Below are 15,489 nucleotides of genomic sequence, written 5' to 3'. Positions count from 1 at the left end.
TATTTTTTAGATACTCCTAAAGTTTAATAAGTTATAAAATAAATTATAAATATTTAAATAAATATATAATTATGATTTAATAAATAAATACATAATTTATAATTTAAATATGTATATACATAAATATTAATTATACAGTTTAATCAATTATAAAATAAATTATAAATATTTAAATAAATATATAATTTATATATATATTAATTATATATATTATAATATATATATAATTTAAATATATATAAATATATAAATATTAATTACACGGTTAAATAAAAGATGAATGAATAAAAACCATAAAACTGTAAAAGCAAAAACTAAATGTAACAATATTGTTATGCTGTTTACAATTTTTGATAACAATTCAATTGTATGCATTTACGACATTTAAAACAACAAAGTGAAATACAAACCAACAGACATACAACATGATCATTCGTTACTTCCAACTCATCGAAATAATTAAAAGAAGCAATTTTTTAAAAACATCATGTGTCACAATCGGCCACAAAGATGTCCACATCTCGTAAAAAAAAACAGCATCATCGCAAACCAGATCTTAGAGACAACATTCATGCTACGGTTTTAATGTTTCTTATCGCTCCACACCTCGATCTTATACAGACCAGCCGAATCCCCGTGGAACAGGTGCACGCGAGCGATCTTCGTCCCGGAATCTCGTAGCAATTCCTCCGGGAGAGAAAAACTCGCGGTGCAGATGAGAAAAGACGAAAGTAGAGAGACACAGACGTTTCCTCTTACTCCGCGATCGCTCTGAAGATGGGAGGGATGGATCACCGTCACCGAGAGATAGTATGGTGTTTGTATTTGTTACCGTAGTATGTTTATAATTGTTAGAATAAAACATTTATAATTGTTACGGTAGAATCTTTGCTACAATATAATATTCATAATCGTGATAGTACTGTATTCAAAACTATTACAGCACAATATCTGTATTTGTTACAGTATAATAATTGTAATGTTACAGTACAATATTTTTTATTTCTGTAGTATGATATATTTAGAACAATTATAGTAAAATATCGACAATTGTGACGGTACAATATTAATAATTATTGCAATAGAATATTCATAATTGTTACAGTATAATAATTATAATGTTACAGTACAATATTCATATAATTCATGCAGTACAATATTCATGATTCCTACAGTACAGTATTTTTAATTTCTATAGTACAATATATTTAGAATTATTTTACAGTGCAATATATTTATAATCGCTGCAGTACAATATTCATAATTTATGCAGTACAATATTTTAAATTTATATAGTACAATATATATTTGAAATTATATAATAATTATAATAATATATTTAGAATTATTACAGTACAATATTCATAATTGTGACAGTACTATATCAATAACTATTACAGTAGAATATTTTTAATCGTACAATAAAAGTACAATATTTATAATTTCTTTGGTACAATATATTTAGAATTGTGACAATACAATATTTGTCATTTTTTGGTACAATATATTCAGAATTGTGTCAATACAATATTTGTAATTACTTTGGTACAATGTTCATAATTATTGTATTACAGTATTACAGTATTACAGTATTACAGTATTCATAATTACTGCAGTATAACTGCATTTACAATTGTCAAAGTACAATATTTACAACTAATACAGTACAATATTCAAATTGCGATAGTACATTATCTATATATAATTGTTACAATACGATATTTACAATAACACGATTATTCATAATTGTCGCGGTACCCACGTCTCCCGAAAACCGCGTCATCACCGGCCGGATCCCAATGACAACACTGATGTCCCGGTTTTAATGTTTCCTATCGCACCCACACCTCCATACATGTACCTGCCCAGTCCAGTCGTATATCCCCGTCAGAACAGGTGCACGCGAGCGATCTCCCTCCCGGAATCTCGTAGCTGTATTCCCGCGGGAGAGAAAAACTCGCGGTGTAAATGAGAAAAGACGAAAGTAGGGAGACAGAACGGTCTCCCCTCCCGCCGGAATCGGTCCGGCGGAGGGGAGGGATGGGTGAACCACCGGCGTACCGGGAGAGGGAACGGGAGCATTCTCTGTTCAGTCAGTGCCGCGAGGTCCGTCGAAGGTGAAAAACCTCTTCCTCTCTTTCTACGATCGCGTTTCGCGGCGCGGCGTATTGGTCCGCGAGACTGCTTTCTACCGATCTCTCACCGATGAGAGATCGAAGTGGCTCAAAGTGCTCGTGACCGCGAGCCCGAACGCGACACTCTGTGTGCACGTCCAGGCGGTTCTCCTTTAGCTTTTACCCGCGACCGTCGACTTTTACCTGCGGCCGCGTACATCGCACACCGTACAGAAACAAATCGTCGGAAAGAGAGATTATCGTTGGTTCCACCGGTTTCTGTTCCTTTTTTCGGGGAGCGCCTAATGTGTCCCAGTGAGGCGACCCGCTTCCTCAGCGACCGCGCACTGTAGGCAGCCGATATTATGTTGGAATTCTCCGTGCAGCATGCCGACGTCGGTATGTATGTTTCTACATATGTACGCGCGTGCTTGTATGTTGTGACGGGGCTACGTGGGTCGCGTACGGGAAAGAAAGTGCTTTCACGATTGTCGGGCTTTTGTAACTCGCGGCAGACCGCTCGCGCGCGCGCCGCGGGTTTCGTCGGGCCCGACTGGTGGTGGGGGTGGCGCAGGTTTTCGGAACGAATTTGGCGAAATTTTGAGAACTTTGAGGCACCGGTTCGATTAACCATACCGGTTCCGCAGGTTTTGTTTCATAATTGTTGCTATTCGGAGGGACCGTTTCGCTGGATACGATTGCGAACGGAAATAAAGAAATCAATTTGGGATTGTTTCACGTTTGAATAAGTTTAACGGAGGGACGATGTTACGGAGGATGAAGATTGAAATTTTACGAAATTTATTTCTTAACACTTTGACGGCCGCGGCAAAATATTTTCATAAAATTGAAGTGTTTTATTTGGCGAAATAAAAATTGTACAGCAAATTTATGTGGCATTCGTTAATTTGCCAACATTCTTACGGCTTGCGGACCTTAATAAAATTACGAAATTATAATTGACTGGCGAAGAAATTCATTTTCGAAAATGAAATTTTAAATGACTCTGTTATCCACGTGTGGGTATCAATAATGTAATTATAATACAATTTTTTAATACTGCAATTATGATATACCTCATTGATAATATAAACAGGACAAATTTGGTTAATAATATGATTATAATGCATTCTTCAAAAACTTACAGTAAATACATTTTTGTAATTCAAAATTTCGCAAAGTCACGTGCACGTGACTCCGGCCGTCAATGTATTCAAAGGAAATGTACGCCCATCCGTTTCGGAATATTGCTTCGCTCGTTTCGGATCGCCTGACGCTGTAAGAATTTTTAACGAAAAATTTGCGATGCATTCGTTTTTCAATAACGTGCTACAATTTTTATGAAACAGTTTCTTTCGACGTTGCTTTAAGCGGAGCTTCATAACAACCGTTCGGGAATTTGTAACACCTGAATGCCTAATTAACAAAACCATTTACATAATTTTTCGAAGCTTTAGAGAATACGTACGAACATTATCAGCTTGAACGACTTACTTTTGAATAAAATGCAGCAATTTTTGTAAGACCCTAACAGTATTGTTTTAACTGATAGAACCGTACCTGTTTGGAAATTTGTATCACCTGAATGGACTAACTATAAATTTGAAATACCATACAAAAATGTCTACCTTGAAAAATCTATTTTTCAATCAAATGAAACAACTTTTGCGACTCATTCAATTTTGTCTCGCTGGTAAATAAATTTTCGCCTGTCAATGTAATATCTACCTGGCTAAGAAAAGAGAACAAATAACGATTACGATTTTTCGCATTTATAAAAAAGAAAAACCAAGCCTTCCAATGCGTTGGAATCGAAAACAGCAAAAATCAGATTATTCACCTAAAATCGTTTGAAGAATTTAGAGACATTGTTCGACCAATTTCAGCTTATTAAAACGATTAAATAAACTAAATCACTGTCTACGTAGCTTCTGTATCTCGTAATTAGCGCGGACGATTTTTACTTTGCATAGAGATTCGCAGTTTAGTGATAATAAACCGTTCGGCACACGCGAGGTGAGTTGGGGTCACATCAATCTGACATTCGTTACGGACGTGCGTTAACGTGCCTCTTACGGCGTCTTCCGCATTAGTCAAGTTTGAAGCGAGATTAACATTTTTAATGCGACACGCATCGGGAAAACGGATTAGGGATGATTTCGAAGCGAGACATGTGTGTGATCTCGGCAATCAGGAATGCGATCGTTTAAACGGAGTAACAGTGATTTAAAGGAAGTATGTTTGTAGACCGTTTTAAGTTCAATGTACACGTGCATTTGGAAGGAATCCGTTGCAGGTGTGTTCTGGTAATTCTCTTTTAATTAGTAGGAAGTGGAAGATTCTTAATTTATCGTAGCTCGATGTTTATGATTGTTGCAACACCATATTCGTAATTATTGCAGTAAAATATTTAATATTATTACAGTTAAATATTATACAGTATAATATTCATAATTATCGCAGTGCAATTCTTATTATTTGTTACGGTAGAATATTTATAATTGTTACGATAGAAGATTTATAATTGCAACGGTACAATGTTTGTAATTGATGCAGTGCAATATTTATAATTGATACAGTATAATATTCATAGTTATGGCAGTATGATATTTGTTATTTGTTACAGTAGAATATTCATAATTGTTACGATAGAAGATTTATAATTGTAACGGTAGAATGTTTATAATTGATACAGTACAATATATTTAGAATTGTGACAATACTATATTTATAATTGTTACAGTAAAATATTTGTAATTACTGAAGCAATATTTATAATTTTTACAATAGAATATTTATAATTAATATAGTACAATATATTTAGAACAATATTTTCACAATTTTACAATATTTTCAATTATTGCAGTAGAATATTTATAATTAATACAATACTATATTTATAATTTTTACAGTAGAATTTTCGTAATTAATGCAATGCAGTATTCATAATTGAAACAGTGCAATACTTGTAATTACTGGAATACAATATATCTAATTGTTACAATAGAATATTTATAATTGATGCAGTACAATATTTATAATTACTGTAATACAATATTAATATTCATTGCAGTACAATATATATAGTTATTACACTACACTATTTATAATTGTAATAGTACAATATTTATAATAATCATTGCAGTACATTATCTATAATTATTACAGTACAATAATTATAATTGCTATAACACAACTCGCTTTGTCATTTCCAGTAGGTGTGTGTGTGTATGGCTTACTTAAAATGTTTAAAATAACTTTATGTTAGTTTATCAGTACACAACACTAATCTATGTCAAAATTGCACCATTTTGTTCGCTGCTTAGATATCTCCCACGTGGTATTGTACAAAATAAAATCGTCACACGCTGCTGTCGTTTAACATTGTGAAAGTAAAAATTTCAAGACACGTTTTCATTGCTCGACACGCTCAATTAGATAACACGAAGACGTTGTAAACTTGTTTGTATATCAGTGATACAATTGCGCAACAATCGAAAACCGTTTCATAAATAGGAGCGAGCTCGATATCGTTTCGCTGCAGTTCGTTGTTTACTATGCGAAAGATTTTCATAGATACTTGTCCAAAACGTTCGAAAATGTTGCTATATAAATTAACGATTTTTATGCAAATTTACATTATCGTGAGCCATCCGATGAAACGTGTCAGGGGAAAAAAGATTTGTTGTATCGTCCGAAAAATTTCGTATATCGTTCGACAAGTGTCCTATGTCGTTTCGAAGATTTTTTTAAAACGATAAAAAATGTCTCGTATCGATAAAAAAAAATTTCCTGATCGATGAAAGATTTCTTGTATCGTTTGAGAAATTTCTCGAGGTAAACCGCAAAGTAGACGTACAATTCAGTTTTGTTGATACGTACGTTTTTCTGCGGTTTGCAAACTTGCACACTTATCACAAATGCATAAAACTTTGTAGTCTACTTGCATATCACAATGTAGAGATTACATGTCAGCATTATTTTTGAATCTTGATTATACAACGAGTAGAAAAGTTGCATTTGGTTTGAAAAATCTTTGACGTGAGTTTTCGATGTCGATGTTTTTGGAAACGGCGCTTAAATGGAATTTGTAGAATTTTTAATAGTGAACAGAAAGAGTAGAATTTGGAGAATTTTTAGTGGCTAGTAGAATTTGGAAAATTTTTTGTGAAAAGTAGAATTTGGAGAATTTTTAGCGGGAAATAGAATTCGTGGAATTTTGTTCGGAAAATATAATATAGGGAATTTTTTTAGTGAAAAGTAGAATTTCGAACATTTTTAGTGAGAAATAATGATGTTATTTATTTGCTAAATGATCTATGCATCATAGTAATCGAATCTTAAAGTAGCAATATTATAACAGTGATACGATAAAATTTTATTGATATCTATCTGTTAGTTAATTTCGTCCCAAAATGATTACCCGACGTCGAACAGTGATTTCGATTCCAATGAACGAGGTTTCACTGTAATCGACCGTGAGATTCTTAGAATTTGCTATCGGTTTTTCTCCTTCCGCAGGCGACGATTATGTAGATTAGGATCCACCGAGGTAGTTTCGACGACCTTGGACCGCGTTGTCAAAGTCAGTGGCCCGAAGAATTTCGAACGAACGTCGGTAACTGTGTTATTTACAAAATATGACGTCAGCCATTGTGTTCGACTCTTTGAGTGTTTCTCGAGTAAAAGAATGAAGCTGGCAACACGACTCAGTCGGTCCAACGAACAACTTATTAATGCTACGATAATGTCATTAAGTAATATAATTTAATTAATATAAAATACTTTAATTAATATAAGGAAATCCACGCTGTTGAATAATTAATTTCTCGATAAACAAATATAGTCTATTATAGAAAAAAGTTTGCGGATCAAGGCAAAAATAGAATCAATTTAATCGGACGAGTAATTTCGAAGAGAAAAATTTACAAACGCAATCTTCGTCAATTCCTTTCGTTAAAAAATAATTATATGAATTAAATATAAAAGCTGCCTATTGGATAATCAGTTTTTCGATAAAAAAAAGTTGTTTACTTCGAATGACACCTGCAAATCGGTAATAAAAAAAAAGCGATCAACCAAATCCGAGAAATGATTTTCGAGATAAAAATTCGCGAGGGCAACCTTCGTCCACTCATGAATAAAAATAGAAATCGGGAAGTTGTAACGCCTGTATCCCGTAAACAGTTTCGTGATCATCGATGTGATGACTTAAACCCCCTCCCCTAATATCGCACGTATTTCATTATAGTAAACAAGTTTTTCAGTTGTAACATTCGGCCATTGCTCGCAAACTATTTTCTTCGAGGTTTATATATATATCTCTCTCTCTTTCTTTCCCGACTCGAGGCTGATATTCAGACCAGTAGTTCCTTGACCGAATTTTTTTAAAACCATCTTTGGCACTAAGTCGTAGTAATGGTGTTCCGTCTGTGCACCTGGTATACTTTTTCCACCGCCACAGTTGAATTACTTCCTTTTTCGATCTCGCGCCGTATAACAATCTCGATCGTGTGATCTTGCGCTCTCACTTCAACCTCCGTCTCGTGACAATCGACGCAGTCAACCTGCATTTGTTGCATTCTCGATACACAGCGGATGAAATCTCTGGAAACAGTACTCTGGCCGAATTGCTTTTTCAGAATGTTTTGCTGTGTTCTTCTTTCAGACGCATACGTATTTTAAAAGTTTCCAATTAATTTTGCTCGTATTTATTATTGTAATTCATTACATCATTTTGAATAATCCTGAAATTGTTACATTAAACATGGTCTTCATTATTTATTAGGTTTGTGTAATATATATTATGTATTATATTTACATTGTATATACAGAATCTATCTTTTTTCTATCTTTTTAAGATAGAAAAAAATGTCAGAGGAAAACATTAGTTAATTCAGAGGGGCAAATATTATGATAGTACTGATATTATTATATCATAATATTACAGGTCGTTGGATTCCTCTTGATCTCGGCTATCATACCGCGATAATAAAATTATATCATTCCATTTAAAAAAACTTCGATCTCCTTGAAATCTCTGAAAATGTAATCTCGAACAAATATAACCTCTGAACCAACTAATGTTATCCTCTAACATTCTTTTCTATTATAAAAAAAAAATAAGCGAGATATTTTAGTTGCTCGAGTTAGGCGAGACGCTCTGTATATGTATACATATACTAGAGATCTCGGTCGCAATATAGTATTATATTATAATACTGGTGTACATGTGACACGTGTAACGTGTATAAACTAACTAAATATTCGTATATTTTAGTTACACCAGTAAGAGCGCGTATTTTGATTTCACACGTATTTCCATTACACCTGTATTTTTGTTACACGTGTATACTTATTACAGGTGTATTTTTGTTACATGTGTATACTTATTACACGTGTATTTTTGTTACACGTGTATACTTATTACACGTGCATATTTATTACACGTGTATTTCCATTGCACACGTATACTGATATTGAAATAACTCGTATTTGTAGGATTTTTAAGTTATTCGGTTGAATTTACACACTCTTTGATTTATTATACACATATCTATGACATTTCATTGTCATTAATTTGAATTTCATAGTAGATTACAATTTTATTTTACATTTCATTGCGTTTTCATTTTACTGTACGTCTTATTACATACAATATCTATTACAATTTATTGTATTTAATTTCAAATTTTGTGAAATTTAATCTTACTTCGCATTTCGTTGAACATAGTTTCATTATATTTTTTATTACACCTTGTGTTATTATTTCATTTCATGTTTCGTGACATTCAATCTTATTAAAATACATATTCATTAAGAATCGACAATTAGTAGCAATTTTGCATATATTTAGAAAATATAGTATGATTTCGAAACATTTAATATTCACTATTTAGTTATTCGAAATTCCAGAATGACACTCGTCTTTAATCGAGTCGATGCTTCGTTTCATCATCGACGTTTCAGGTGATTTCAACGATTTTTGCAAAGTCCATGAAACGGCACGATACATACCGGAACGAACTATCGACTGTGCCTATGACTTCCTGTCTGTGGAACGCTATGATGACACGTATTTCGCTAATCAGAAGTTGCGAGAACCCTATTACAATTACCTTTCGTGCAATCGTAAGACAAACCGATATTTCGAACATTGGAGCATAATACATTTTTGTTTAACTTCGACGTATGTTCACGTATATGCATCGAAACGTTGTAGAAATGCAGTGAAAGATTTACAAAATTCTATTTCACCACACAATTGTTAACAATTTCGAAACAAATACATTTTTAAGACTCGCTTAGAACAATGTTGCGAGACAGGGTTTTCTAAAATTATTGTATCTCATTGAAAATTCAATTTCACGGACTTTTTTGTAGGTACCTACCTTTTTGTACGTACACCTCAGAGCATTGCAAAAGTTTGGAAATTTTTTTTAAATTGTTACTTAAACATTCAGTTGTTAAAAAATTCCAAACTGGTACACTTTCATCCGCCTCCATAAAAAGAAATAAGGTTATTGCAATCTTATTGAAAAGTGAATTGTTCAAGCTGCTAATTTATTAATACATACTTCGGAGCATCATAAAAATATAAGAAAAGTTTTCCAATATTTAACCACTGAATTATTAAAAATTCTCAAACAGGTACGTTTTTATCAAGTCTCGCATGAAACGAAGTTGGAAGGATTTTACAAAAAAAAAAGAATAATTGCATTTCACTGAAAAATTAATTTTTTAATTTGAAAATTTTTGTATATTCATTTCACAGCATCATAGAAATGTGGAAAAATTGTTGCGAATTTATATTTAATCATTCTGTTGTTAAAAAATCTCAAACAGGTACACTTTTATCAGAATTATTACGCTCTTAACAAGCACTGAATACATTTTAGCAGGTAGTATCATCTCTAAAACAATTTCGACAAAACCACCAATTAACGAAATTGTTTCACCCTAACAGCATATACAGTGGTCCACAAAAGTATTCGTACACCTTTTAAAACGCAATAACTATTTATAAACTGAACTAAATGAATTGAATTTCTTTTTAGATGATAGAAGGACTAATCTATACTTACTAGACGATGACTGAAATGCTTTCTTTCTTAATTTTGCTATTACTTAGAATTACAACATAATAATAATCTCTCGTTTTTTTAACTTTTTTATATCCAAGCCTATAACGAAAATTAAAAAAATATCTTTCGCAGATCTCGGTAACTTATATGCATATTGAAAATTTTATCGAAATCGGTACACGTTGTTACGAGTTACAACAAATTAAAGATCGAAAAAATCGCAGTTTTACCACGATTTTGACCAAAAACTGTATGAAATCTGCAGTTTTTAAAATCCTTCAACGGTTGTAGCTCTCTCTCGAGAGAGACTCTGGTATATAAGTTATTAATATAAGTTATCGAGATTTACAAAAGGCATTTATTAAATTTCCGTTATAGGCTCAGATGGAAAAGTTAAAAAACGAGCGTTTTTAATTCTTTCTTTTCGTTCCAAGTAATAGCAAAATTAAAAAAAAAAGCTTTTTAGCCATCGTATAGTAGACTAGTCAGCTTTGAAAAAGTTATTGTGCCTGAAAAGGTGAACACTTTTGTGGACCACTGTACAATTTCATCACAATGGAACCCAAAGTTGCTCGTCGGGAGCACGTAATAAATTTGCTTACATGAATACAAATGCTATCGAGAGCAGAAGCACTATAATATCGAGCGAATAAACTCGCGAATAAATTTGCGAACAAATAAATCTGCAATTACCAAGAGAAATATAATACGCGAAGCACTGCGATTATTCGTCATCGGTAGACCGCGAATTTAATTAATTTATGACAGAAATGAATAATTGAAATACATTATTGCGAGGACATAAGAACAATTTAACGATTTTGTTACACTATCATCGAGTTAACAGAATCGTTAGCAGAAGCAATTTATCTTTCTTGAATTTCCGTTTCTTGCGATCGACGTAAGACACTTTTTATTTTGCACAAAGACCCGCGATCTAGTCATCGATATCGTAACAGGGTATCGAAGGATATTCGATGCTCGGATTACAACTCTAACACGGTTCATTTGAAGGGTTCACCGGTACCGTTCGACAGCCGCACGTGTAGAAGCGAAATTTGGAATCGGTGGTTTTACGTGTCGCCGATTTAAAACCGGTTTCTACAACCAACTCCCGGCTAGTTATATGTTTACCTCGAGCACACAATTATCATTCAATTATCGTCCGTTCTACGAGCACGAAATATGTATTAGGCGCGTCTCGAGTGATCCATTGTTAACGGAGATGCTATTGATATTAATTTTTCGTATCTAATTAATCTATAAACAAATCGTTTCATTTTATCTTGTTGAATAACGTTGTTCGGTGCAAGCTAATTTGTACAATATTCGAAAGAAATATTTTCTTGATCGTAGAAATATAAACAAATACTGCTGCATCATTTATAAAAAAAAAATGTTACCGTATTCATTTATATTCCATTAAATCATTACTATATTCGCTACATTAATTTTGTTTATACTAATTATTTCTGTTATGAATTAAAATCATATAAAATATTAATTAATTATATAAATGTAATATTAATACAGTACAAATATTTATTTACAATTAAACACACAATTTTCAATGCCATTTATATCAATTAATATTGTATACTAGTAATACGACATTTAATATATCTAATCCACTAGAAATAATAACCAATGTTATTTATGCTAAATATTTATTTATTCATTTGTTATTATTGCAAATTATTATTATTATTATTATTGCAAAATCAAAGAATGCATAATATTTATATCATACCGATATTAATACGAATGAGTTGATTAGTAACGAATCTGATAAATGAGTTAGTATAAAAACGATTTCACTATGATTAGATTGTTTATGTAGTAATTAATTTTATGAACAGGTGATTAATTGTATCATTCATATTTTAATTGAAAATTACCTGTGCAGTTATTAGAATGATCGACCAGCTAGTAAATGTTATTGTACCTCTTGAAACGATACTGTTTAACGTGGATTCGGTCGTAGAGCACGAACTCCGGTATTTTTTGGGGTCACTTTTATGATTTCATTCGTTTGTTTGGTCGCGGATGTTGCGCAACGACAGAACTCGCGAACGCGATTCGCGCGTTGGAGTTGAAATCTGCAGAGACTGTCACTCCGAGACCGTCGAGAGGCCGCCGATCACGATCGCTGCAAGGTTACATTAAATTGGAACTGTAAGGTCGGCGTATATGGTCCACTCCGCAGTCACGACACTATTATAATTTCGAAAAGATGCGTAAATATGCGAAAATACCGAGAACAAGGTCTATCTTGCCTTGGAAATAACTATACCGTTGTTTCAAATTTCGCAAGATTTTTTTTTTAAACGATTGAAATTATTTTATTTATTATTATTCTTATGCTGTTTTAACACGTTACATTCAAATGTCACCGAATAACGACGGCGACGCTAAAATCTTTCATTTATTAATTCCCATACAATTTCGCAGCAGTATAGTGATTTTGATTTCAATTCAACTTTTGGTATATTATGATAAAATATATTTTTTATTACATAAATAAATATATTATAGTAATACTGATTTTTAAATATATATATATACATATACGTCCTACTTTTATGAATTTTTCGTACTCAAGGTCACGCGAAGGTCATAATATTACAGATCGTTGAATTCGTCTTGACCTCGGCTATCATACAGCGATAATAAAATTATATCATTCCATTTAAAAAAACTTCAATGTCCTTGAAATCTCAGAAAGTATAACCTTGAACAAATTTTTCTTGCCTGTCATAATATTTAGCCTTCCGAACCAACTAATGTTTTCCTCTGACATTTTTTTCTATCGTAAAAACCAAGCGAGATATTCTGGATGCTCGTATTAGGTGAGACACCCTGTATAATAAAATTTGTTTATATATCTTTTATTGTATTTATAAATACATGTATATATTTTTTATTACATAAACATATTATTATGTACATGCATACATGTATAGTTATTATATTGGTAGGTATGTGAGAAAAATTGTGCGAGTGTGAAGTGTGAAATCACAGGTCAAATTGTGAGAAATAGGTAATTGGAATGGTATGCAGGGTGATTCAAATAACTCGATCACTTCGAATATTTTATTTGTTTCTAATAATATGAAAAAATCTCGAAGGAAGCGTTCGTATTTTTTATCGTGTTGTTTTCAATTTAATTGTTGCTGCACTTTTTAAGAATTCTCATCTCAAATTGTTTGAAACGAAGTGTAAATCTATAACAAAAAAAATAAATGAAAATCTACAACATTTAAACAATCTATTTTCTGTTTTGATTGCAGCCCTTTCCACCGCCTCCGAGGACGTGGGGGATGGAATTCGAGGGCACGAAAACGACACCGGTAAGAGAAAACGATTTATATCGGGTGTTTTATATTAATTTTATATTAGTTTTATATAAATATTTAGTTTTATATAAATATTTAGTTTTATATAAATATTCAGTTTTATATAAATTTTATATTATTTTGATTACATTACAAAATTTTAATTATTCCAATTATTTGATCTATTTATACCGAATGTGTCAGTTTTAAGAGTTTTTGTAGATACATGATGACACACAACCCTTAATTGGAGTATTTTAATCCTAAGAAGTATACATTTTCAAAATTAAAAAGACCTGCTCGTTAAATACGCGTCCTTTTAGCACCGTTTGATAAGTGAACGGTTCGATATTCAGTTATAAAACTGTTGCTACATTTATATGATGCCCTGGGAAATATATATAACAATCAGTAACTTGAAGAAATTGATTATTTAATATGGCTCAAATTTTTAATTGATTTTTAGTAATTTTTTAAAAACTTGATGTGTTTTTAAAAACGTACTGATTTAAGACTTTTCAGTATCCAAACAACAAGACATAAATTCGTAAAACTTTAGCCTCTTGGACAGTATTTTGATAGATATTTAAAAGATTTGCCGCTCGGAAAGATGTATTTTCAACGAGATACAACAATTTCTTTGAAATCTATCTCTATCGTTCTATTTTGTTTTAAGTAGGGCTCGAGAAAAACGTGCTAGTTCTAAGAATTTTTAACAACTGAACAGTTAAATATAAATTTGCGAAATATTTACCATGTTTTCTCAAAGCTTTGAGGAATATGTATAAAAATTTTCAGCTTGGAAAGTTCAATTGTTAATAGTAAACAACAATACTTTACAAGTATATTCTCCTTTTGTTTTAAATCAAATTTAATAAATACATATTTACGAATTTTTGACAATGAAATGATTCGATACGCAATTATAAAAATTTTACCAGATTTTCAGCATACTTTCAATCATAAGTTAGTAAATTTTCAGCTTCAAACAGTTATTCTCTACAAAGATATACCTATACAGCGGTGTGTATAATCAGACACAAATTAACTTTTATATTTTTATACTGATATATACCGTTATTTCTAATATAAAAATATACAAGTATAGCGTTTTGTTCAGTTTTCGTTTAAATATCGCTTAAAATGTAAAAGTTACTATTATGTCTATAATTATCACACCACTGTACACATATTCCTTTGAGAGTTTTCTCATCCTGGTTTTAAACAATGTTCGATTAAGACGTGCTCTCTTAACGTTCAACATACATTTCCTCAGCTGAACGATTTTATCTGGCCAGAAGGCTAATATTTAATTGAAAAAGGGAGGAGAACAATTTCGAATATGTACCGACGATCACGCGTTATCAGTATCAAACATAGATGCATCACTTTAATCTGGCGATACGGCGCGGCGTGCCGTCATCGTATCATTTGAAACACGTTTGACCTTTCCGTTGGAAGGAAACACTTTTTTTTCGGCCAATGACTGCCCGTTGTTATACGTATAGTGCACTCGAGGCCGAAAAACCAATCAGTCAAATCGGACGATCGATCATACATTTTTCTTTCAGACTCGCGCTTTCGATGACCTTAAAATAATCTAGAACAACTGTTCTTTGTGCTTGCTCGAAGAATAAGGAGAACAAAAACAGAAAAAAAAACAGAAGGAGGAAACAATTCTTACCGTACGTTCGATTCGAGGAAAGCTGACTGCCTTGAATTATTTTCTGTCACTGTTCGAAAAATACTTGTCGTCCTCCCAGTGCGTTTTAATTTAGTTTTTTATGCTTTTTCGTATTATTAATTCGCTGGCTAAATAAATATTTCACGTGGGAAACGATAAAAACAATATTTTGTTGGTCGAAGTATAGGTGTTTTGCCTTTGAAGTAAAATAAAGTAAAGGAGTTTAATACTAAAATATTGTATATAAAAAATGAAACAATATAATACTATAA

At 32.1% G+C, this 15,489-nt stretch overlaps 1 protein-coding gene across 4 annotated transcripts in view; it reads left to right on the top strand.

Moving 5' to 3' along the window:
* LOC117219696 (uncharacterized) overlaps positions 1–15,489 on the top strand; it is a 129,479-nt gene that overhangs the window by 34,768 nt on the left and 79,222 nt on the right. For 2 of the 4 annotated variants that reach the window (XM_033469063.2, XM_033469055.2), the window contains exons 1-2: positions 2,085–2,513; positions 13,489–13,548. In XM_033469063.2, the coding sequence (XP_033324954.1) occupies positions 2,480–2,513; positions 13,489–13,548 (94 nt within the window). In that variant the 5' untranslated portion in view covers positions 2,085–2,479. Of the gene's footprint in view, positions 1–2,084; positions 2,514–13,488; positions 13,549–15,489 lie in introns of those variants that run through there. The other 2 variants (XM_033469038.2, XM_033469046.2) reach the window with 1 other exon arrangement.

Source organism: Megalopta genalis, chromosome 5, assembly GCF_051020955.1.
Source record: "Megalopta genalis isolate 19385.01 chromosome 5, iyMegGena1_principal, whole genome shotgun sequence".
Classification (NCBI taxonomy): Eukaryota; Metazoa; Arthropoda; class Insecta; order Hymenoptera; family Halictidae; genus Megalopta; species Megalopta genalis.
Note: the sequence above shows the minus strand (reverse complement) of the source record. Positions and strands in the feature narration are given on the sequence as shown.